The sequence below is a fragment of the Sceloporus occidentalis genome, unplaced genomic scaffold, assembly GCF_023333645.1.
Source record: "Sceloporus occidentalis isolate IW3139 unplaced genomic scaffold, rSceOcc1.0.p SCAF_6, whole genome shotgun sequence".
Classification (NCBI taxonomy): domain Eukaryota; kingdom Metazoa; phylum Chordata; class Lepidosauria; order Squamata; family Phrynosomatidae; genus Sceloporus; species Sceloporus occidentalis.
In genome coordinates, this window is record NW_028316986.1 from 33,862,119 (window position 1) to 33,887,790 (window position 25,672).

At 40.9% G+C, this 25,672-nt stretch overlaps 1 protein-coding gene across 2 annotated transcripts; it reads left to right on the top strand.

Moving 5' to 3' along the window:
• Positions 1–53: 53 nt before the first annotated feature.
• TATDN3 (TatD DNase domain containing 3) lies at positions 54–23,857 on the top strand. Of its 2 annotated transcripts, none has more exons than XM_089529273.1 (10): positions 54–124; positions 3,335–3,367; positions 8,144–8,217; positions 9,146–9,230; positions 9,874–9,936; positions 11,423–11,532; positions 12,088–12,143; positions 12,821–12,933; positions 19,891–19,971; positions 21,051–23,857. In XM_089529273.1, the coding sequence occupies exons 1-10, from the start codon at positions 74–76 to the stop codon at positions 21,192–21,194; spliced, it is 810 nt and encodes a 269-aa protein (XP_089385399.1). In that variant the 5' UTR covers positions 54–73; the 3' UTR covers positions 21,195–23,857. The 2 variants fall into 2 exon arrangements, with proteins under 2 accessions (XP_089385399.1, XP_089385400.1); XM_089529274.1 differs by having other exon boundaries at positions 19,894–19,971.
• Positions 23,858–25,672: the final 1,815 nt, after the last annotated feature.

Genomic DNA, 25,672 nt, shown 5'->3' on the forward strand with positions numbered 1-25,672 from the left:
GGGAAAGGCGTTGGGTCCGACAGGAAAATAGGTCCGTCTGGAAACTGGGGCCCCAGACACTTTTGGTTCCGCGATGGGGGCGGTGGATTGCCATTGTCACCTGGCGGCGCCCGACTTCGAAGCGGTGAGTCTGGGAAGGGAAGGAGAAGAAAGGCGGCTCCGCTCCGGAGGGGCTCTTTGCTATGGAATTCTGGGAGTTGGAGTTTGTTGTGGGCCCGATCCTGAAACTCCAACTCCCAGAATTCCATAGCAAAGAGCCAGACAAGTGTTAAAAGCGGTGCAAAACCGGGTTATTTCTCCAGTCTGGATGCAGCCCAGGGCTCTTTTTTACCCACAGCTGGTCCTCAGACATTGACTTCACATTACCGCGCACTACACTCTTACAGCGCTGCTCTTCTGCTTTCACTGCTCTGGCAGCCCTCCTGTTGCATTCTGGGGCTTGTAGTTCAGTGAGGCTTAAGAGCTCTCTGGCTGAGAATTCCAAACGCACCCCCTCCTGAAACTGCAAAACCCAGAATGCCACAGGAGGGCAGCCAGAGCAGTGCAAGAGCAGCACTATAAGAGTGTACACTTGTCCCTCCACATTTGTGGCTTTGACTTTGGTGGATTTGATTATTCATGTATTGTATTAAAATGTTCTCTCTAGGAATCTCTGGGTCCTCCAGTGCAACTCTGTGGTCGATGTCTGGCAGATGTTGACCATAGAGATGTTGACCATAGAGTTGCACTGGAGGACCCAGAGAATCCTAGAGAGAACACTCCACTAGGCCTTTGTGGCTCCTCCAGCACAACTCTGTGGTCAATATCTGGCAGGTGCTGACCACAGAATTGCACTGGAGGACCTAGAGATTCAAAGAGAGGTGTTCTCTCAGGTTAAAAACATAGTGCTTTTGTTATTTGCATTTTTTTCCAACGTTCACGGAGGTCATGTGCCCCAACCCCAGCGAATGCGGAGGGGTGAGTCTATACCAGTTTACTAAGCGGTTTACAAAGCATAAGCTAATTGTCCCCAAAAAGCTGGGTACTCATTTTTGCGACCTACAGAAGGATGCCAGGCTGAGTCGACCCTGAGCCCCTCCTGGCTGGGATCGAACTCACAACCTTGTGGCCGCAATACTGGCTGCAGTACAGGGATTTGACCACTGCGCCACTGGGGTGCCCTGGTAATAATAGTTGGGACATAAAACAGCTAGCAAAATTTAAATTATACTTTCAAATGACAATATCGTACGCTCGACCTAAATGTGTTTATGTATATGTAGTAAAGATTTTGGTTAAAATGTTAAGTTTTTAAAGTAAATTTTAAACGAATTTTTTTTTGGAATTTTTTAAAAATATATATTTTTTTAAAAATTAAAAATTTTGAAATTTGAAATTTTAATTTAAAAAAAATCTAGGGCCTCTCCTTTCTCCTGTTCCTGACCTTCACCCAACTCCCACCATCTCTTAAAGCATTTTAAAGGGAAGCAAGTGAATGCCACAGCACGTTTCTGACAGAAGGTAGTTGTTTGGGAACAAGTGGTGTCTCACACACACACACACACACACACACACACCCTTTTTGGTGTCACCTGGTGCAATCTGACCCCCCCTCCCCGTGACACCACTGCACTGCACTCTCTCAGCCTCAGAGTACAGACATGGCAATCCCCCTATGAAAATACTTGCCAATAAACCCCATGATGTGACAGTTTTCTTAGGGTCGCTATAAGTCAGAAACGACTTCAAGGCACACAACAATAAATGTGAGCCTGCATGGCATTGTGGTTCAAGAGTTGGACTATTTACTCTGCTGTTGTGTGCCTTTGACCCAAAACACACTGAGACCTTGCTCAATGCTAGCGAATTTTGGGAACTGTATTTTTGAGTGACATTTAGCCTTCTCTGTCAGTGTCTGGTGCCACAATAAACTACAGTTCCCAGGATTCCCTTGCACTGAGCCAGGGCAGTTAAAGTGGTCTCAAAGTGGATTATTTCTGCAGTGTGTTTTGGACCTTCAAGTCATTTCCGACTTTTGTCGAGCCCATTGCAGGATTTTCTTGACAGGTTTCTTCAGAGGGGGTTTGCTATGACCATCCTCTGAGGCTGAGAGAGTGTGACTTGCCAATACACCCAGTGGGATTCAGACACTGGTCTCCAGTCACACTCAAACCACTATGCCATGCTAGCTTTCAGCAAACTAGGGTTTAATTCAAATCTTGCCGAGAAAACTCCATGATAGGAACATCTTAGGGTCATCATAGGTCGAAATGCTTGAATGAACACAACAACGGTTTTAATTTTAGTTCTCTTTTACAGTTATTTACAAAAGTGGCTATCCACACATCTTGTGACAGTAAATTCCACAAATTACCACCTCCCTCCAAAAAACAATATTCAAAGACTTAAGCTGTGTTAGTCTGGAAAATTAGGAGACAAAGGGATCTTGCAGCATCTTTGAGACTTACTGAAAGATGTTGGCAGCATGACCTTCGTACATGCATGTGAGGAAATAGTCTACAGAATCCTGGGATTTATAGCTTTGTGAGGCACCAACATTCTTTGACAGAGAAGGCTAAAGCCCGTGTTAACACTTAAAATCCCAGGATTCTATAGGATGGAGCTACAGCACTTAAAGTGGTGCCATACTGCCTTACTTCTGAAGTGTAGTTGCACCCCTAGTGGTAGGTTGAAACCCAATGTAGGCACGGGACAGTTCGCCCAAAAATGGCAGACTCCCGGTGCCTGTTTTTCTGCCGGAGGGAAGCCGCAGCCCCCAAACTGTGCGACTTCCCGTTGGCAGAAAAAGAACCCGCGAAAAGTGGGTTCTTTTAAAGCCGCGCAGCGCTTACGTAACAATGGTGGCTCCCATGGATACAAGGCACCGCCATTGTTGCGCCCTCGTCGCTTGCGAGGGTTGCGCTTCGCCCCCAGGCAACCCTAGCACGTGATGAGGGCGTCGCAAAGAGCCCGTATGTTTACATGGTATTCTCATTAAACTGGTGAGACTTGCTTTTGAGTAGGCATGCATAAAATGGCACTGTAACAAGAGCCAGTGGATTGGTTATATAACATGTATGTTGGACTGCAACTTGGAAAAAAAGAATTGGCATTCTTGTGAACTTCTCAAAGTCAGTAATTTCTGCAGCTCCCTTGACCCAAGATTTGATAGTCACATTGCCCATTCCATTCACTAACAATGGCAACAAGAGTGTTCAAAGACTTTAGAATTACATGTGTAAATATTAAGTGAAAGAAGAGGGGTGGGAATCATATATACTGTTTGATTCTTTCTTCTGTTTCCTTCTTTCCCAGTGATTCTTCTGTTTACTTATTTTTTTTAAATATATTTCAGGACATAGAGAGTGTATTGGAAGAAGCAAAGAAGGTTTGTAATTTTATTTTTTGTAGTTAAGTGTTTCCTTTTGTCATGTTTAAACTTTAGGAGTGTTTACCTCTTTTCTTAGTTTTTGGAAGTTTACTTCCAGCTGAATTTTTAAATCTAACACATCTTTAGCTTACTAAAGATTGCCTTGAATCTTAAGGCAGTTAATGCAAGAATGTTAGCAGAAATTTCTCATCCCCTATTCACCTTACAGTTACTTTTGCCTTGGATTTTGCTTTGGAGGAACTGTGACCCTCCTGATGACTGTATATGAGATAGAAGGGCTGCTGTGATTGGGGAAAATATCCCAAGATTATGCCTGGATCCCAAAATATATTCAGGAGGTTCACAGAAAGAACTTTTCCTAGCCCTCCCTTCTTCTGTCAACCTCCTTGCCCCATTTCACATTGATTAGGAGTATTCCCCAGCTTTTCAGAGGAGCTTGGTGATAGTGGGGAAGAGGGGACAAGAAACTTGATTTCTATGAACTTCCTTTAGTTAACTTATCTTAGAATCTGGGTATAATTCCCACATCTTGGAGCTTGTTGGGGGAGGTGAAGCTCAGGGTGTGTGTGTGGTCTTAAAAAATGTTTTTCACTATATTGCTGGCCTGCATTATTGCAGGCTGTTTCAGAGGAACCTTTAGAACGCTCTCCTAGTCACCTTTTGCTCTCATTCCTCCCCCCCTCAAGTTTGTCAAACTGTGGCTCCCACAAGAACTCAGAGTGGGAATAGTCAGTGCAAGGAATACTGAATTGCCTCAGTATTCACTGCCTCAGGAGTAGCTGGATATAGGAATGCTGCATTGTGGCTTTTAATATCATAGTGCCAAAACAAACTGCAGAAATAATGCAGTCTGACACCGCTTTAACTGCCCAGGCTCAATGCTAGGGGATTCTGGGAATTGTAGTTTTGTGAGACATTTAGCTTTCTCTATCAGATTGCTCTGGTGTAACCCCCCCTCCACAAAACCCTACAGTTCCTAGGATTCCCTAGCACTAGGCTTGCCATATCCCGGTTTTACCCGGGACAATCCTGGTTTTGGGTCTCTGGGATGGTCCCTGCGTGGGTTTAGCAGTTTGTCCCGGGCCCAAGGGCCCGGACGCTCACGCGCCTCTGGCGCACTTGCAGGCCTGGCCACAGCTCCTCCTCCTCTAGGCTTGGCCAGGAGGAGCTGCCTGCAGTGCCTCCAACTGCCCATAAGGGGCAGTGTCTGGCCCAAAGGGGGAGGAGCCCAGGTAGGAGGAGCTGTGGTGGGGCGTTGGGGGATGCCACTGCCATTTGCCACACTTTCGGCACAGCAATGGCGGTGGGGTGAAGAGAGAGGCCTGTGTAGGCCTATCTCTTTTGGGGGGGGGGTGCGGCAGCGACAGCAGGGTAAGGGGGCCTCTGTGGCTGCTGCTGCGCTTTTGATGCAGCAGCAGCCACAGAACAAAGAGAGAGGCCATAGGCCTCTCTCCGGTGGCTGGGGGTTGGGGGGCCTCAGTGGCTGCTGCTGCGCCTTTGGTGTGGCAGCAGCCATGGAGCAAAGAGAGAGGCCATAGGCCTCTCTCTGGTGGTGGGGGGTTGAGGGTTGGGGAGCCGCCTTCACCTCTTCCTTATCTGCTTTTTCTTCTGTTTCTTTCCCCTATTCCTCCTCTTCATCTTCCTTCTCCTCTTCTTCTGCCTCTTCCTCCTCTTCTGCCTCTTCCTCCTCTTCTTCCTCCTCCTCCTTCCTCTTCCTTCTCCTTTTCTTCCTCCTCCTCTTCTTCTTCATCCTCCTCTTCTTCCTTCTCCTCTTCTTCCTCCTCCTCTTCCTTCTCCTTTTCTTCCTCCTCCTCTTCCTCCTCCTCCTCCTCCTCTTCTTCTTCCCCTCTTCCTCCTCCTCCTCTTATTTTTATCTTCTTTTTCCTATTCTTCTTCTTTCTCCCTCTTCTTCATTTTTCTTCTCCCTCCGTCTTCCTCCTCTGCTGTTGTTGTTGTTGTGTGCCTTCAGCTCTTTCTAACTTATGTTGACCCTGCAAGTTTCTTCAGGAGGAGTTCCCTTTACCTTCCCCTGAGAGGCTGAGAGAGTGTGACTTGCTGCCCAAAGTCACCCAGTGCATTTCCATGGTCGAACTGGGATTTGAACCCTGGTCTCCCCCTGTCCTAGTCCAATACTTAGGCTACTATATCATGCTGGATCCTCCACTGCACTTAAAGGTACAGTACTCAGTTATTATTTGTTGTGTACCTTGAAGTTGTTTTCCACCATATGAAGACCCTAAAGCAAACCTATCCTGGGGTTTGCTTGGCAAGGTTTGTTCAGAGGAGGTTTGCCAGGGCTTTCCGCTGAGGAGGCTGAGAGAGTGTGACTTGCTTGAGCTTGAGGTCACCCAATAGGCAGGGAAATGAACCCTGGTCTCCAGAGTCCTTGTCCACCACACAAAGCTACATCCCAAACTTCTATCTAGGATCAGGAAAAATGTCAAAATGTCCTCCATTTTGAGCATGCCTAAGAAGCATGCATTTATATTAATGCTTTTTGAATTTATTAATTTCTTTAAAGTTGTTTGTGTCCTCCATTTACAAAATATGTCCTACATTTGGGGCTAAATTTTGTCCTACATTTTTTTTACATTCGTCCCCGTTTGGAGGTAGACAGTTATGGCAACCCTACCTAGCACTGAGCCAAGGCAGTTAATGCAGAGTCAACTGGATTATATTTGCACTGTGGATTATACATAGTGTTCTATTTTAATTATATTCCCACCTTCCTAATGCTACCTTAAACTATTGAAGTTGCAGTACAGTTTCATTTCTTATTCAGAGGTGGATGGATTCTACCAAAGTTAGCAAAACTGTGGTAGAAACGTCTTTCTTCAGCTCTTGATTTCTTTTTCTTTGAATTCTTGATTGCATTTCTCTCTTTCTTGTCTTCTTTCTTCATCATCAAGAACTCCTGATTAAATATCTTCTTCTCCCTCTCTCCTTATTCTTTGTCCCTCAAGACTCCTAACAGTACATTCATCTTCTCCTTCATTCCCTAGTCCCTCATCTACTTGTCCCCTTTCTCTGCTCAACTTCTAGTTAAATGTCTTCTCTTTCCCTTCTCCCTATTCTGTCCTCTTTCTCTTCTCCTCTTGAGCTGCAAGTCTTAGCTAAATTACTTCTTTTTTTCTTCCTTCCTTTTCTTTCCACATCCCCTGTTTGTGTTTATCTTTTTCCCTAGTCTTTCTCTATATCTCTTGTCCTCTTTCTTCTTCATCCCTCCTCCATAAGTCTCCTTTCTTTCCCACTCTTTCCCTATTCTGCTATCTACACCTGTCAATATTGTCCCTGTTTCTCCAACTCTTTTCCTTCTTACCTCCCGGAAACCATGTTATATTCTCCACATTTCTCATTAAATTCCCAAAGGACTTGCATTTGAATAGATATCCTATGTATATAGGATTGCCCTGTTAGCATCATCATCACCCTTTCCTCAAAATATTTGGTGATTTTTAGTAGCATTAGCATGACTTTGATTATTATTATGATTTTGTGGGTGAGGCAGTATTCCACAGCCCATCGGAAGGAAGGAAGGAAGGAAGGAAGGAAGGAAGGAAGGAAGGAAGGTGTTAGAATCCTGTTAGTATTCTACCAGATAGTGGTTAGTGTTGTAGTATAGTAGTTGGGGATGATGGGGCTTTAGTTGCAGTTAGAAATGTAGATAGTGATGTTTAGTGCATAGCAGGGCCAGGTGTCTTATCGGGTGGCCTTGAGGGCCTGGCTCTCTGAGCAGGGAATGTGCTTTCAGTTCTGTGGGAACCATGAGGGGCTTCGCTTGGCGGGTTTCTGCATGGGAGGGGATTTTGGCTTTTGGGAATTCTGTTACTTTGTCTGTGGGAGGGGTGTGGTTAGTCTCAGCTAAGAAGCTGAGTGAGGCACATGTCTGATTCTGGATCTATCAATAAAGTGCTGTTGATTATATCAATCAAACTGACTGGTTGATTGTCTGGGATTCTGGGTGCTAACTCTGACAGAAGGAAGGAAGGAAGGTGGCCAGTGAGAGGCAACATTAAAAGCATTAAAGGTTTGGAAAATCTTTTTGCTTGGAGAAGTTTCTTTGGTTGAACTACAACTCGCATGTACTCCTAAAAGTAATTATTGCAAAGATATTACAAACGACTCAAAATTTTATTTCTCTTTAGAGCTGAGCATGGAAAATTGAATTTCCAAGCAGCAAAACATTTTTTCATATGTTTTTTAATTTGAGTAATATTGTCTAAATGACTGTGACTGACACTTGATATAACTTGCTTAATGACATCAGCATAGGCTGGACCTAAAGTCTCAAGGTTTTGCCCTGAAACTTAAGCTCCTGATCTGGTGATTCTTGATCCAAGCCATTAAGAAATGAAAATCTCTTTTATTATTATTATTATTATTATTATTATTATTATTAACCTTTATTTATATAGCGCTGTAAATTTACACAGCGCTGTACATACAATCTTTTAGTTAGACGGTTCCCTGCCCTCAGGCTTACAATCTAAGAAGACACGACACAAAAGGAGAAGGGAGTGGTGGTGGGGAATGGGATCAGGTCCAGCAGTTTTTCTCCACCTCCGAGGCCTGGACCAAGGCAGATGGACTGGAGGAAGGGCTTGGCTTCTTAATGGATGCTTAAAAGGAGGGTTTTAAAGGCTTTTAAAGATAGATAGATAAATAGATAGATAGATAGATAGATAGATAGAATAGATAGATATGCTTAGAATCAAGGAGACTGTAAGACTTCTAATTATTGTTCTCAATTCTACTTATTTTTTGCTGTTTCAGGCTAAAATATTAGCCCTGGTGGTAGTTGCTGAACATTCAGGAGATTTTGAAAAAATTATTCAGCTTTCAGAAAGGTATTGAAATTTCAAGTTCTTTGGCCTCACTTATTTGAGATGGAAAAGATTGCAGAGTAAAATCCAAAGAACCATGCACATAGTTCCACACATCTAGCTGGCTTTGGATGTGTTTCTTAAACAATAGTTCCCTAATTCTGCATAGCAACTGATTTTATTTTATTTTATTCTATTCTGTTTCAAAGACACATTGTGATATGATATAGTATCAGCTGCTCAAAGAACCAGCTGTTCTGAGAAAAGAAGTGAAAAATCCCAAATAAATTCTAACACTTCTGAATTCTGCATATTCTAAAAATAACACTTCTGCCCATTGCGCTTTACACTGAAACTGCAGTGAATTTACATCGTTAACTTCATGATATTGAGTAAACATGCAGGGGTAGCTCTGTTGAGAGAGAGAAAGAGAGAGAGAGAGAAACTTTCTTAAATTCTGCATGTTACATTGGAGCTTGTTCTCCACAATATTCTAAAATATAAAATACAGTCAGTCAGCCCTCCATATCCATGGATTTTTTTATCCACAGATTCAAGCACTCACGGTTTGAAAATATTTTTAAAATATGTATTTTCCAAAAAGCAATCCTTGGCTTTGCGATTTTATACAAGGGATGTCATCTTACTGTGCCATTGTATTTAATGGGATGAGTATCCATGGGATTTTGTATCCATAAGGGGTCCTGGAACCAAACCCCAGTAGATATCAAGGGCCCACTATATAAATTTTGCATAAGTTATTGTTAATAATTAAGCAATCAGAATAGTAATAATAATGACCAGTTACTTTCTTACCTTATTCTAATCTAGACATCCAGTTTTGTTGGTTGAAATAGCAAAGGCTCCCAACCCCCTACCTTCTCCCAGTTTTACTTGGCAGTCATGTGGATCTAACCATTTCTATCACTTTGCTTGATGCATTTATATCTAGGCACTCAGGATTTGTCTTTGGATGTCTGGGGATCCATCCGGTTCAAAGCAGTCCAACAGGATGTGAACGCAGTGCTACTTTACAGGTGACATGGAAACAAATTGCTGTATCATTTTTGTAGTATTTCTCACTTTCATGACTACTTTTCAGTTTCTGTTGCAAGGCCAAATGCCAATAATGTGGCAATCAATGCTACTCACATTTTGCTTTTTATTCAAAATAATACAGCTAGGTGAAACACACTTTTTAGAAAGTGGAAACATCTTTGTGTTCTCCCCTCCCCCCATTAACTTCCTATTTCTCTCACCCAATACCATTTTATTTCTCTTCCCTCTGTTATCCATATTTATGGAAAATTCCACAGGCGTTCAGCCCATACTACTTTTCCTACCTGCAAGAAAATTGGCTTGTGCTTAATTTATATTTGTGACTTAAGCTTTAGCAAAGTTTCTCAGACTATGCAATGTGTGTCTGAAATGAGATAATAAGCTGGCCCGGCAAATCTCTTAAAAGAATTGAAATAATACTTTCCTATATTGTAGTTTTGTGAGATATTTAGCGTTCAAGCTCTGGTACCCGACCAAACTACAAATCCCAAAATTCCATAGCATTGAGCCATGGTGGTTAAAGTGGTGTCAAACTGCATTATTTTTGCAGTGCAGATACAGCCAAGGTTATAACGGTTTCAAGCTCTGTTTATTGGACATTTACACCAGAACTTTCTGCAGGATCTAGATGCAGCATTGCCACTCATAGAACTCTATAAGGACCAGTTGTTGGCCATAGGAGAGGTAAGCAGAATCTCTATGCACTTTAAGCTTTCACAACAGTTTATGTTTCTAGATTTACAGCTGCTTTGTATGTTATGTTTTTGTTATGTAAAAAACCCCTGTGCAGAACAGTTCTAAGCACTTTTACTTAGAATTAACCTCCACAAAAATAGATGGAATATCTTTCCTTGTAAATGTCTATATACAAACCTGTAGCACAATCCTATCCTTGTTTACTCAGAATTAAGGCCAAATGTCTTGTAGGGCTTACTTTGAGGTCAGGGTGCATAGAATGGCCTTCTTAGGCTGCACTCCTGTACATATTTATCTTGGAATAAGTCCAATTAAATTAAAAATGGATATTTTGAGTAGACATGTATAGAGTTTCCCTTGAGGAGATAATAAGCACATCTTGTTGTTAGATATGTGTGGGACTAAAGCGCCCATACTGGGTGTTCACATGGCTCAAAAGCTGTGTTTGGCTGCTATTCCAGAAAGTGTGCATGTGCCACAATATTCATATGTACAACCATCATACATTATTGTATCCATGCATCCTTTATGCACAAGGAAAGATAGGACACAAATATTTAAAGTACATGAATGAATGTTTCATATATGGGATGCAAAGGTATCTTGCAGCTCCTTTGAGACTAATTGTGTGAAAGATGTTGTAGCTTGAACTGTTCATTCATCTGAGGAAGCTCATCCTACAACTTCTTTCACACAGTGAAATGGTGCTGCACGATTCCTTTGTATATTGATATTCCAGACTAATATGGCTAAATCTCTGAATTCATATGTCAGATGAATGGTTGTTGTGTGCCTTCAGATAGTTTCCTAGTTATGGCACCCCTAAGGCAGTCCTGTCACAGGGTTTTCTTGGCAATATTTGTTCAAAGGAGGTTTGCTATTGCCTTCTTCTGAGTATGGAAGGGAGTATGATTTGCTCAAGCTCACTGAGTGACCAGGGATTCGAACCCTGATCTCCAGAGTTGTAGTCCAATGCTCAAACTTCCACATATACTGTATATATGGGATGAGCTACATGTGGGTGGCACAGGCTTTCCTACGTGAAAAGTATTTATTTTATCTTGTTTAAGTTGATCCTTAAACTCACAACATACTGTTGGCTTTTTCAACACAGAATCTGTTTTCCTGCCAAAATTCTGGAAAGATTATTGATGAAGGATCTCAGGAAGTTTTTCATAAACACAGCAAGGCTTCAGTAATGTAATCCTTATTAAATGTAAACTGGATTACATTTAGAACAGGAATAGTGAGTGTGTGGTCTTCCATTTGTTGATCTACAGTTCGCATCATCCCTTACTATTGACTGTGCTGGCTAGAAGTGATGGAATTTGCAGTCTAACATATTTGGAAGGTTTCACATTCCTCACCCCTGTTTATTTGACCTTATTTTAATTGCTGCTTCTAGCTGAGTCTATTCTGAGTTGATAGTCAAGTCTAAAAGGAAAAGATTCTAATTTTTCAATTTTTCCTCCAGGTTGGTCTGGATTTCACACCACGATTTGCCAGCACTGAAGAGCAGAAGAAAGGGCAAAGACAAGTCTTGATCAAACAGATTCAACTGGCAAAACAATTTGATTTGCCTTTGTAGGTCTTGTGTGTGTTAATTGCAAGAAAACTTATTATTTTTATCTTTAGGAAGATAATACCAAATTCCTAACCCTTTGAAATTAGGTTCTAGTTACTAATTAATCTAGATGTTATCACAAATTTATTGATCTTATTAATATTCTTATTGCAGCTTACATAAATCTGGTACCAATGGAGATAAATGTGGTTCTTACATTTTCAGGATAATTGGTTGTTTTGTTGTGTAATCTTAGCTTAGTTCTTTGAGGTATCTCTAGGCATTATACTAATAGCTGTTTTCTCATGGCTTCACTCCATTTTGCTATAATCATCATCTTAGTGATCTATCAAAAATACAGTTATTCCCATGTTTATGTAATTTTTAAAATAAATGTGTCCTGAGGCCATGTGGTGGATAACAATAAGCTAAAATGTCCATATTCAATTAAGCCTAAAAGGATAAGAAATGATCAGATGCCACCGAAGTAATTGGCTTATCTGGCTATGACAATCCAGCTCAGCTTTTTAAAAATATATCCTGCTGCTGTCTTTTGTTCTCCTTATTTATTTTAGGAATGTCCACTCCCGCTCAGCTGGAAGGCCAACCATTAACCTCTTAAAGGAACAAGGTATTTGTTTTTGATGGATTTTTAAAAAACGGTTTATATTTGTTCAAGGTTTGTTTTTTCCTCTCCCAAATTCAGGAACACCTGGTGTGAAGCTGACCAAACATCACTGTGGGGAACAGTCAACTTTTCTCCTTCGATGTTACACCTTTTCCTGCTTCAGTGTAACATCCAGAACCATTCTTAATTATAGGCGCAAGTCTACGTACATGGAGGCCACAAGAGTTGCACTTTTAAAGAGATTCTTCCTTTAAGTTTAAGCAATTGTCTCCCCAGGCTAAGATTCTAAAGAAAAGCTCCAGTGCCTAATTCAGTAGATTAAATAGGAAGGACGTAAGTCTAGTTTACCAGATTTTGAAAAAAAATACACAGTACTTTCTACACTGAAGTAAAGGAGGCATGAGACCATTAAGATTGATTGACCTCAATACAGAGTATAAGATGACATTCCAGCAAAAGGATAAAATATGCTATGAAATGAGTTGGAACCTTTTTTGTAGTTTTGAACTATGACTTCCATTGTCTACCACCTACCATGCTGGGAAGTGCTTTAAAGAGAGCCCCATGGGCCATTGGTTCTTGCTTCCAGTGTAATTTTCCTTCCCATTCAGACCTCTTGACATAAGCATTGTAACGGAAGCATAAGTATTATTTTTGCTGACTCTTGTCATTCTCCTTAGGTGCTGAAAAGGTGCTGCTCCATGCATTCGATGGCAAGCCATCAGTGGCTATGGAAGGGGTGATGGCTGGGTACTTTTTCTCCATTCCTCCTTCCATTGTAAGGAGTGAGCAGGTGAGAAGTGGTTCTTCTGCACAATTTCTTCTTCCTATCATAAATATTTTTTCTACCCTGTCAGAACCTACTGGGGACATATGCAAATAATATATAAAATAGACTGGTGGTCAGGTTCCGGAGCTGGCAGACATGGATTCAGAGGAAGATTACATGATCTGAAACAGTTGTTCTGGTTCCATTCCAAGAAATCTGTTTAGGAATTGTCATTACTCTGAGCTGCCAAGCCCAGGAGAGTTCTTATATGACTGGGATGGAGAATGTGGATACTATTGGACTCAAGTTCCCATGAGCCCTAGCCACTCTAGGCAGACTAATGCCTAATTATGGGAGTTGCTGTCCAACAATATATGAAGAGCAGCATATTCCCCATCCTTGTTATAAAAAGCTAGCAGGACCTTTGGTGGATTCTCAGGTCACTTGATCCTTTCTGGAATGACTGGCTTCAGTTTCTCCTCCTTTTAAGGTGTGTGTGTGTGTTGGCTGTTCAACAGCAAGGCTTAGGCCAGGCAGTTCCTCCATCTCTCAGCTATCCTTGTGGTTGCAGAGATTATGGATCCTTTTGCAATAGTGGCACTAGGGATCAAATTGCAAACATGCGATAGATAATAGAGCACACCAGAGAATTCCAGAAGAAAATCATAATGTGCTTTATAGACTATAGCAAAGCCTTTGACTTTGATCATGAAAAATGATGGATTGCACTTAAAGAGCTGGATGTGCCAATACATTTGATTATCCTGATATGTAATCTACAGTATACACAGGAAAAAAGGTTACAGTTAGAACAGAATATGGAGAAACAGAGTGGTTCCCAACTGGAAAGGGAGACAATCTTATCACCCTATTTGTTCAACTAATAGACAGAAAATATCATACAAAAAGCATTTAAATTCAGAGGAAGGAGGAGTAAAGATTAGAGGATGGAATATCAACAAACTAAGATGTGCAGCTAACATCATAATACTGGCAGAAAATGACAAAGATTTGGAATAACTATTAAGGAAAGTCAAAGAAGAAAATCAGGTTTAATGCTGAACATTAAGAAGACTAAAATAATGTCCATGAAGGATATTCACAAATCCAGTAACAATGATGAGGAAACTGAAATAGTCAAAGACTTCCCAAATCTTGGATCAGTCATTGACTAGAATGAAAACTGCAGTCAAAAAATCAGGAGAAGACTAGGATTAGAAAGGGCAGCTATGAAAGAACTAGACAAGATCCTAAAGTGCAAAGATACACAACTGAAGTGAGGATTGTTCATGCCATCGTATTTCCCATCACTATGTGTGAGTGCGAGAGATGGACAGTGAAGAAAGCAGATAGAAAGAAAATTAGCTCATTTGAGATGTGGTGCCGGAGAAGAGTTCTGCAAATACTGTGAACAACTAAAAGCAAACAAATGCATATAAGAGCAAATTGGATCTGAACTTTCCCCAGAAGCCAAGATGACTAAATTGCAGCTGTTGTACTTTGGCTACATCATGAGAAGATATGACTCACTAGAAAAGATGATGATGATGATGATGATGATGATGATGATGATGATGATGATGATGATAATGATTTATTTATAGCCTGCCCAATCACAAGGAATCCAAGCGGGTTACAACAGTAAAAATAAAGATAATAAAATAAAATACAATAAATAAATAAATAAAATACAATAAAATTAAAGAGAGCGAAGTGAGTACATTCACAGTTAGGCCTGATGGAAGTTGGGCCTCTCTTTATCATTCCCTCCCAGGTCTGATGATGATGTCATGGAGGGAGGGCTCTTCTTCTTGAGGCAAGGATTTTATTTTAATTAATTTTAATTTAATTCTTCTCATTAAATTTCAGAGAAGAATTGATCGACAGAGTGACATAAGTCACAATAAGTGGGGAGTAGAACTAGGTAGGGAAGGCCTGCCGGAAGAGATCCGTCTTAAGAGCCTTCTTAAAGGCTGTAAGAGTAGAAATGTCACAGATCTCCTTCGGCAGGTCATTCCATAGCTTCGGAGCTGCGATGGAAAAGGCCCTCTGGGTGACTGAAGTTAGCCTAGATTTTATTGGCTGAAGTAGATTCTTCCCCGAGGACCTTAGAGTGCGGGACGGACAGTATGGAAGTAGGCGATCTCTTAAGTATTCTGGACCCAAACCATGTAGGGCTTTGAAGGTAATCACCAACACCTTGTACCTTGCCCGGAAACTAATTGGCAGCCAGTGAAGGGATTTCAAAACCGGTGTTATGTGATCGGTACGACGAGTACCTGTAATTAACCTGGCTGCCATATTTTGTACAAGTTGAAGTTTCTGAACTTGGCACAAGGGTAGCCCCATGTAGAGCGCATTACAGAAGTCCAATCGAGAGGTGACCAGCACATGTACAACTGTTTCAAGGTCTCCCTGCTCCAGGAAGGGGCGCAGCTGGCGTATCAGCCGAAGCTGATAACAAGTGCTCCTGACTGTTGCTTCTATCTGAGCTGTCAGGTGAAGCGACGAGTCAAGGAGCACCCCTAAGCTGCGGACAGAGTCTTTCAGGGGAAGTGTGACCCCATCCAGAACTGGCTGACATAATTCCATACCTGGGCTTGGGTTTCCTATAACAAGTACCTCTGTCTTACCTGGATTCAGCTTGAGTCGGTTTTCCCTCATCCAGTCCATTACCGCCCCAAGACAGGCATTCAGAGGAGAGATGCCATCCATAGTCACTGCATCAGTTTGAGACATAGAGAAATATATTTGGGTGTCATCAGCGTACTGATAACATCCTGCCCCATGTCTCCGGATGATTTTTCCCAGCGGCTTCATGTAAATGTTAAACAGCATAGGAGACAATATTGCGCCCTGGGGTACACCAAATTTTATCTCTCTTTTAGAAGAGCAACTGTCTCCTAGCGCCACCATCTGGAATCTGCCTGAGAGGTAGGACCGGAACCACTGTAGAACAGTGCCTCCGATACCTAACTCTCTCAGGCGTTCCAGAAGGATACCATGGTCGATGGTATCGAAGGCTGCTGAGAGGTCTAAGAGCACCAGCAGGGTCACACTTCCCCTGTCAATGCCTAGACGGAGATAATCGACTAAGGCGACCAAGGCCATCTCAATTCCGTATTCCGCCCTGAATCCAGTTTGAAATGGGTCCAGATAATCAGCTTCATCCAAGACTGCCTGTAGTTGATTGGCGACCGCCCTCTCGATCACCTTGCTCAAGAATGGCAACAACGAGACTGGCCTATAGTTATTTCTATCCAGAGGGTCCAGGGAGGGCTTTTTTAAGAGTGGTCTGACCACTGCCTCCTTAAGACAAGATAATGCTTGGAAAGTTAGAGGGCAATAGAAAGAGAGGAAGACTGCACACCAGATGGATAGACTCAGTGAAAGAGGATATGGCCCTAAGTCTGCAGGAACTGAGCAGGTTCATTGAGGGCAGGGAGCTTTAGAGATGCCTCATTCACAGAGGTCGAAGTTGACTTGAGGGCAGTTAACAATGTCAAGTTTTGTACATATCCCACAGTGCTAGTTTAAGAAACACTGAACTTCTAAAATTAATCAGGTTCAAGACACACCATAACATTTCCAAAAACATGTGCACTATCTAACAATTATGTCTTTATTGTCTCTGGACTTTATTACACTGGGAAAAAAGATAGGAGCATAGTGGGATGCTCCTGTCAACGTTGCACGATTTGGCAAAGATTATCACATGTCACAAATGTCCCGCAATTATCCCGTGAATAAAGAGGAATTATAGCACCACTTTTTATTCACAGGAAAATGCCATGAATAAAAGGCGGTGCTATAATTTCTCTTTATTCATGGGATAATCACAGGATATTTGCAATGTTGTGTGATGTCAAGGGATAACTGCAGAATATTTGCAATGTTGTGCAACGTCATGTGATAATCTTTGCCAAATTGTGCAGTATTGATAGGAGCATCCTGCTAAGCTCCCATGTTTTTCCCCAGTGTGATACAGTCCCCAGTTATATAAAATGGGAGATGTTATTTAATGACATTTCATGAGTTGCAGTTCTAGGATATAGCCTGCTTAATTTATACTTAAATCTAGCACCAGATCCTGACATTTTGGGAAATCTTTTTAATTTGGAGAGACAGGAGACTCCCCTGCAGGAAAATAGTTGCTGCCCCCTTTGCCATAAAGCTGTGTCAACTGCCAGCAAGGCTACCTGCTCTGTTCTGCTTGCAATTGTGCTTTGTTATTTTGGTGATACTGTATTATTTTAAGATCCTTTTGTTAAGAGTTTGATGTAATGCTTTAATGTTCAGGGGGTGTTCACTTTCCCTCCTGCAGCACATGTGAAAATCTAGCCAAAATTTGTTTTTAAAAGATGTATAAATAAACCCCTGCAACCTGGATAAACACCCCTCCCATTTATTTCCCAAGGATGGATATCCTGCTATTGTCATTGAAATGGGCTTGCTGTTGGGGTGTTCACATGGAGAAAGCAAGCGGAAAGGCTTTTTCTCTTTTTATAGTTAATTTTAGTCCCAATTTAATAGACTAAATAATAGCATCAGTATTTCAATGAAAACAGGAACTTGGCTTCCGCCAGGTCATAATGTAGAGTAGCTCCTATGATTTTTGATCTTTATTATAGATTTGTAATTTATAAAATGTCCTGATAAGATCAAAGGTTTTTTTTTACAAATGGAAGCATTTGTACTACACCCCAAAGAGAGCAAATAACCTGAATTCTTATTCAAAAATTTACTCAGCCTCTTATTCAAAATGCAGTGGGAATTTCTTCTGAATAAATATAAATAATAAATAAAAGAGGATTGCATTCTTAAACTGCAGTCCTATAAAAAAGCACTGATAATAACCCAATTGAACTGCTTCAGTGCACACAGACAGAAGCAACTTTAGTTCCAACCAATTTATGTCAAATATGGAAAACAAAACGATGGGCAAGAGACTGAAAACAATGAATATACACCCCCATCCACAAAGGAGACATAAAAGACTGAAGCAGTTGTAGAAGCATAATATTAATCTCACATGCAAGCAAAATTATCCTTGAGATTCTGTAAAATAGACTCCAGCCATACATGGAGGGAGAAATCCCAGAAGTGCAAGTCGGGTTCAGGAAAGGAAGAGGCAGTGGGGACCACATGGCAAAGATAAGATGGCTAATGAAGTGTACAAAAGAATTCCAGAGGGGAAAAAATCTCTCTGTGCTTTATAGATTATAACAAAGCATTTGACTGTATAGGAAACAAAAAGTTGTGGATGGCTCTTAAGGTCATGGTAGTCCTGATGAGAAATCTGTACTTGGGACATGAATCTACTGTCAGAACAGAATTCAGGGAAACAAGATGGTTCCCAGTTGGCATAGGGGTCAGGCAAGGATGCATTCTGTCCCCCTATTTGTTTAACTTGTATGAAGAAAATATCAGAAGAATAGCAATAGCAAGTACATTTCTACACTGCTTATCAGTGAATTAGCACCCCCTATGAGGCTTACGTTGTGTAAGCCAATTGCCCTCAGCAAGCTAGGTACTCATTTTAACAGTCTACGAAAGGATGAAAGGCTGAGTCAAACTTGGAGCCCTCCAGGATGGAACTTACAACGTTGTGGCTGCAGGACCGACATTTAATCGCTGTGTCACAGGGCTCCTTCAACAGAAAACATCACAGACTTAGAGCAATTACTAAGGAAAGCAAGTAAGAAAGTGCAAATTAGGCTTGTTGCGGAACATAAAACAAGAATAATGACTATGGAGGATCTACACAAATTCAATCTAGACAATGAAGAAATTGAAATAGTTAAAGAGTTTCCTAGGGTCAAACATTGATCAGAATGGGAACTGTAGTCAAGAAATCAGAAAAAGACTTGGGATGGGAAGGACAGCTGTGAAAGTACTAGACAGAATCCTAAAGAACAAAGATATACAATTGAGCACTAAAGTTAGAATTGTCCAAACCATTGTATTCCCCATCATTATGTACAGATGTGGGAGCTGGACAATTAAGAAACAAGTTAGGAAGAAAATCAATTCATTTGAGATGTGGTGCTGGAGGAGAGTGCTGAGGATACCGAGGACAGCCAAAAAGATAAACAAATGGGTCCTTGAGCAGATAGAGCCAGAAAGTTTTTTGGAAGTCAAGATAATCAAATTGAAGCTGTTGTACTTTGGCCACATCATGAGAAGGCATGATTCACTAAAAAAGACAATAATGCTAGGAAAGGTAGAGGGGAGCAGAAAGAGAGGAAGATTGCATGCCAGATGGGTAGATTAAATCATAGAAATCACAGACATGGATATGAAGTAACTAAGCAGAGTAGGGGAGTAGAGTAGGATAGGGGGTCTTGGAGATGTCTCATCCACGGGGTCGCCATGACTCAGGGCTGACTCGAGGCCAGTTAACAAAAACGTCCCATTAAATTTAATAAGGTGTATTTATGACTGGCATAGACTTGTGCATTAATCAATTGATCAGTAAATTAAAGTTTTAGTTGAGCCAGCAGTAAAAAATTATTTTTACCATTGGCTTAAGAGTTAAGAGCACTTCTTTAATTTTGAAAGCTTTTTAGCTTTCATCTTCCTAAAACCAGGAATGGAAAATAAGTTAACAGTGTAGTCTGTTTCCAATGACTGACACCTGAAAAGTTAATAAAGAAGTTATTTCCTATCCTTAAAGGGTCATTTTTAGTCAGCTTTTGAGGGGGATATTAATATTTTAATTATAATTCTCTGGGAAAAAGAAGTATTCCTTATTCAGTGGACAGCTCTAATTTATTTTAGTACAAAAATGGAGGTTATCATGTTAGTCCATATAAACAAAACAAAATCCAACGTGCGTAAGTGAGCAATATATTTATTAAGACCAACTATAATTCCACAATAGTATGCATGGTTTGAGCTTTCCCTCATTTAAAAGATTTGTTTTAATGCTTATGTGTGTGCAGACTGTAGACATTAATTACCTATTTTGTGTCCTTCAAGAAGCAGAAACTTGTGAAGCAGCTGCCTCTAGAAAGCATTTGCTTAGAAACAGATTCTCCTGCTCTAGGTCCTGAAAAACAGGTAAAGGATCAGCTGTGATATTTTCTTATCAAGATCAGCAGTAACAAATAAAACATAAGATGCAAATGACAAGACTGGTGATAGCACATGAATTCAGAGAGGTAACAAGACCTAGAGATGTAAAAATGGGATAAATTCTTAATGGAATGAACTATGGACTCTGCTCAAAACTTGACAGATCCACTAAATGTTTGGTTCTTTGAGCTATATATGTCATCATTCCAGGTGTGATATGATCATGACAGTGGTGCCTGCAGGGTTTCTTTAGGTGCATCTACACTGCAGAAATAATGCAATTTGACACCAATTTGCTATAGCTCCATCTTATGAAATCCTGGGATTTGTAGTTTTAGTGGGTCTTCTTTGAAAAGAGTGCTGGTGTCTCACAAAACTACAAATTCCAGGATTCTGTAGGGTGGAGCGATGGCAGTTGAAGTGGTATGAAATCGCATTCTTTCTAAAGTGTCGATACACCCTTAAATTTCACTGGCTTGGTTCACCACAGACTCTTCTACCTTTTCTTAGCTGCAATGAAGTTCATGAACCCCACTTTCATAAGAAAAGCAGAAACAAAATAATAAATAATTGATGATACTGAGGCAACACATGTTATAAAAAGTTGAGCTTTCCAAAACGATGCCTCTTCTAGAAGACGGAAAGGGAACGGCATGAGGAAAAACAAGAGCTGGCTGCTTGACTTTCCTACAGCACCACGAACAAGGATGGAGAAGGGTGTTGAGTGGTTAGTGGAGTGGAAGAAGGAAAGCTGAGTTGTTCTTCATTTTTTCAATATCTCTTTGTTCTTAGTTCTTCTGTGTAGGTGGCAGGTATAGTAAACTAGATGATGTTTTTAGTGCACAGTAAAAGAGTAATTGTTTTAGATTTTACTGTAATCCCTGAAACTGTAGCAATAATGATTGGGAAATCCTGCCTTAATGTTGGAGAAAGGAGTGTGGTGCAGTTAATAAGTGCCAGACTACCGCATAGTTGGAGCCATTCTTTAACAGCTGGCTCTAAAGATACATTTAGTCAGCAAAAGATGTTGATGAAGAAACCATAGTTCTGTATTTGTATTTCAGGTAAGAAATGAACCAAAGAATATCTTCATTGCTGCAGAATACATTGCTAAAATCAAAGGAGTTTCGGTGGACGATGTTTTACACATAACAACACAGAATGCACTGAAGGTTTTCCCCAAATTGAAAAGCATCATCCGGAAGTAGTAATGTCTTAATCTAAGACAGGCAAATATCCTTGTTATCTGTGGACATATGGACATAATTTTACATTTTGTTTTAGGTTCTGTCTTTGGTTCTTCTATCATGTCTGTCAGTTGACCAGTGGGGCCAAGTATAGAATCTGTGGTTCTGTTTTTTAAATTTAGTGACATTAAGATTCTTCTTAAAGGAGTTAGCTATAACTTATTTCACATCTACAGATTAATTCCTTTTGAGCCTAATGAGCAATTAAAGGTAGAGAAAAGGGTATGTGAATAAAGTTAAATCATTTATTTCTCATATTTGTATATGTCATCTTCTGTAGAGTTCAGCCCAGCATACATGGAATCTTCTGACCCTCACAGTAGTACTGAGGCAGATTAAGAGAGAATGTAATTTGTCTTCATTCGTAGCAAAATGAAAATCTGAACTGGGTTTTCCTCACTTAAAGGAAACCAGTAAAGTAAAGTTTGCAGTCCTACAGACAACCTCATGGGCTGCTCAAAGCAAATGTGATGCAAAAGATAGGTTAGCCTAACAGTTGGAATGCATTGATGCAGTTCACCTTCAGTGATTTATACTAATCTGTTAAAATTCCAGTTCAGTAAAAGCTATATAATAACTTTATCACACTTAGCTATAGGGATTTAAAATAGGATGAGCAATGTCTGGGGTTGAGGGGCACTGCTGCCCAGCAAAGACCTATGGGCCTGTACGCACACAGATGGCTCCTGCCTCTCTACTGCCACTGTAGTGGGGAAAAGTACCATTGTACTTTCAAGGAGCCATTTGTCCATTAAAAGAAGGTGTGTGCTCCCATGCTCATCTTCTTTACTAGTGGATTAGAGCTTTGAAAAAGTTTCCAAAAGCATAAATATGCTTGTAAACTAGATATAAGGGAATCATGTACTGATCACCACACAAGGCTACAATGTAGCTTTTTTATGGTAGTAATAGGATATGGGAACCTTCTAGATCCCTCCAAAAATGACTGGGAGCTATATTAGCTATCCCCTATTTAAAAAAAGAAAACACAGACTATTCCTTGATAAGTCCAAGATCACAAAATATTGTCCAAGCTTTTGAATTCCTTAGAACTCTTCAATAGGCAACATATTAAAGTACATAAAAATAGGGTAGAGGGAGTGGATGGTGTTGAAATAATGAACCAGCCTAATCAGTGATGAGTAATTATAAGGGTTCAACAATCTCTGGAGCCAACACATATTGTTGCTGTGTGCTTTCAAGTTGTTTCCGATCTATGTTGACCTTAAGGAAAACTATCATGGGATTTTCTTGGCAAGATTGGCTCAGAAAAGGGTTGCCTTTTCCTTTCACTGGTGATGGACAAGTGTGACTTACCCAAGGTCACACTCAATGGACTTCCATGGTTGAGCAGGGATTCGAAACCTGGTCTAGGCAGAGAACACCAAATCTCTCAAGAGACGCCACCATGATATAGCTTTACAAAATATTTACCTGTATTTTCCGGCGTATAAGACGACTGGGCGTATAAGACGACTCCCAACTTTTCCAGTTAAAATATAGAGTTTGGGATATACTTGCCATATAAGACTACCCCTCTTCCAATGCACACCAAATAAAAATTTTAAAAAACATGAGATTTGATTTCAGTATGGTAATTTTAATTGCAATGTTTATGACATGCAGGTACTTAGCAGGAAAACTTGTTTTATACAAAGCCTGTTTGGATTGGTCAGCTCCCTGCCTGCCCAGCCCTCCCTGTCTCCAAGGCTATCAGAATGGCAGTGCAAACACGGCTCTTTTTTCCATACCCCGGGTGTCCTGGACGCCTGTAGCTTGTTCCGCCCTTCACTTACACCTTCCCGGTGAGGCGCCCCTCACCTTGTCATCAGGACTGTGTTAAGTCACTTCTTTCCACAAATCCTGGTGAGTCACCACATAAGGTGGGGATGCAGCCGCTGCCATTTTGAGCTCCCCCCACCATATGCGGCAACCGCAGATTCTCCAGTCCAGCTTGGAGGTTTCAGCACCTGCCCTGTAAGACAACACCCGGTGTATAAAACAACCCTTGACTTTTGAGAAGATTTTCCTGGGTTAAAAAGTAGTCTTATACGCCAGAAAATACAGTAGGTGCTGTTTTGGTTAAACATGCCAAATGTCCCATTTAAAAAAAGTTTCATCTTTGTGGGAGGTAAAAACCCCAAACAGAAAGTCCGTTTGCTTTCTCTTTAGGATTCCCTGTAGCAGCTAAAATGCGGTACCTTCACACTCACAAAACATATTCAAGGGTAGCTGCGTTCGCTATATAGCAAAGCTTAATAACATCCTAATAAAGAGGACTGTGATCTCACAATGGATGGAGAATCTTGGATTTCACAAGAACTACTTTTTGTATTGCTAATGGAATTAAAATGTTATCTCCTGGACTTTGGAATGCTTTGTTTCCAGTGCCACATGGCCAGGAGGAGGAGCCTGTTTACATAGATACCCTTCCACAGAACAACACAACAACACCTTGAAAAAATGTAGGTCTGTGACTAACATTGTCATTTTATCACTTTTTTCCCTCCTGTATGATTTTTCAAAGACCTTTGCCTGATGAAGAAACCAGTGAAGCTTTGAAATCTTGCATTATGTATTTTGTGCATTTTGTTTGGTGAAATAAAGGTATCACTGTTTGTTGATTTTCTATATGGCCTGCATTCCTCACCATTGGTTACACTACCTAGGGCTGCTTCTGCAGTCCAGTAACATATGGAGGGTCAGAGTTTACCCATGTCTACTTTAGGAAGAAAATCGGGGGGGGGGGGGGGGGGAGAAAAAAAATCCCAGTGTGAACTTTAGCTATAAAATGTTCAGCGATGTGGGGGAAATGATAAATGTGTGAGGGAATAGGAATGTGGGTGGATTACCCTGGAACAGGGCATTACCTAATATGTAATAAAGCCCATCTCTTTGGTCTTGATATGGGGAACAATAACATCATGAAGTATTTTCTCTATACAGTCGGCCCTTCTTATACACGGATTTTTTATACACGGATTCAAGCATACACGGTTTGAAAATGTTCCAAAAAAGTATAAATTTACCTTGATTTTCCATTTTTATTAGGGACACCATTTTGCTATGTCATTATATTTAATGGGACTTGAGCATACACGGATTTTGTTATACACGGTGGATCTTGGAACCAAACCCCAGCGTATAACAAGGGTCCACTGTATTTGATCATCTAGTTGTGAGTTGGTGAAAAGTTCTACCTCTTTTATGGTGGTAATACTATTTAAAAAGGAATATAAAAGTGACTTGCTCTCCTTTATTTTACATTTTCATATTTAAAAAGAAAGAGCTTTCTCTATGAACTTTCACAGTCATCCCCTATGTGGGAAATTCCCCGACAAGCAACTGGAACCCAGAAGCGATGCTCTATCTGCCTTTGAACATAGGAAGTCACTGTTTGAAGTCAGACTGTTCAGTATTGTTCGCTCTGATGCAGTGACTATATGACAGTTACCTTTGCACAGAAAAGGATAGAATGCAAAGCGAGAAGGAAGAGAACAAAACATGGAACATATTGTCAGAGAAAAATGGCTAGATTTCTTTCTTTCTTTCTTTCTTTCTTTCTTTCTTTCTTTCTTTCTTTCTTTGCTACATCTGGATAGTCTTGGCACAGCATAACATATTAATAAAGATGCTGGGCAACTCATTTGTTGACTAATAAATTGTCTTCAACCCATCTGCTAGGAGACAAAACCATGATATAGCAGGTGATGGGATCCCATAAGCATGGAAGCTATTGTATGATTTTCCTGCCACCTGGGAGGAAAGCAGGCTCAACAGTCTTCAAGCAAGGCATGTTTCTGAAGGCCTTCTCAAAATCTCTTTAGTGCACCCCCAAATTTGGGGAAAACAAGCACACAGGTCCCCTTTCCCTCCAAATGATCCATCCCTTTCCCCAGATCTGTGCAAGAAGTGGGCAGGAATATATTCAGCTCTTGGCAAAGGTGCTGCAGCTGTAACCAAGCCCAAAGTTTGTTCTGCAGCCCTTTCCACCATCTGTCTTGCCCCTCTGTCTGAAAAATGAATCTCATCTGAAGCGTGCTGCAATCCTAAAGTAGACAGGAGTGTTTTGCCAACTGACCATCTACCACAGAGACAAAGAGGCCCACCGCCTTGTGGTCTTTACAACTGATCATGTTGATCTTAACTGGGTCAAAAGTCCATCTTTTTAGTAGGTCGGGCCAGAAGAGCTGGCTGTATCCTGTACAAACAAGCAAGTAAGCGAGCCTTGCTCAGTTCTGCATTGACAAGGTTGAGTTCTCTGTTTATAACAAGGTGATTTTTTCTGAGCAGGATAATAAATGTATCCAGTGGCCCTGTATCCAGCATGATGAAAGATAGTGAGCATCAGTTAGTCCCACAGCATTCTTCTTTAGCTTAGCCAAGTGACGTGAAGAAATTCTTTCACTCTAAAGTGTGGTCACCATCCCACGGTAGCT

Coding starts and splice junctions, on each gene's coding strand:
- TATDN3 (XM_089529273.1), top strand. CDS start 74: ATGGGGGCGGTGGATTGCCATTGTCACCTGGCGGCGCCCGACTTCGAA. Junction 8,218..9,145: donor ATTATTCAGCTTTCAGAAAG/GTATTGAAATTT, acceptor ATTTATATCTAG/GCACTCAGGATTTGTCTTTG. Junction 11,533..12,087: donor AAACAATTTGATTTGCCTTT/GTAGGTCTTGTG, acceptor TATTTATTTTAG/GAATGTCCACTCCCGCTCAG.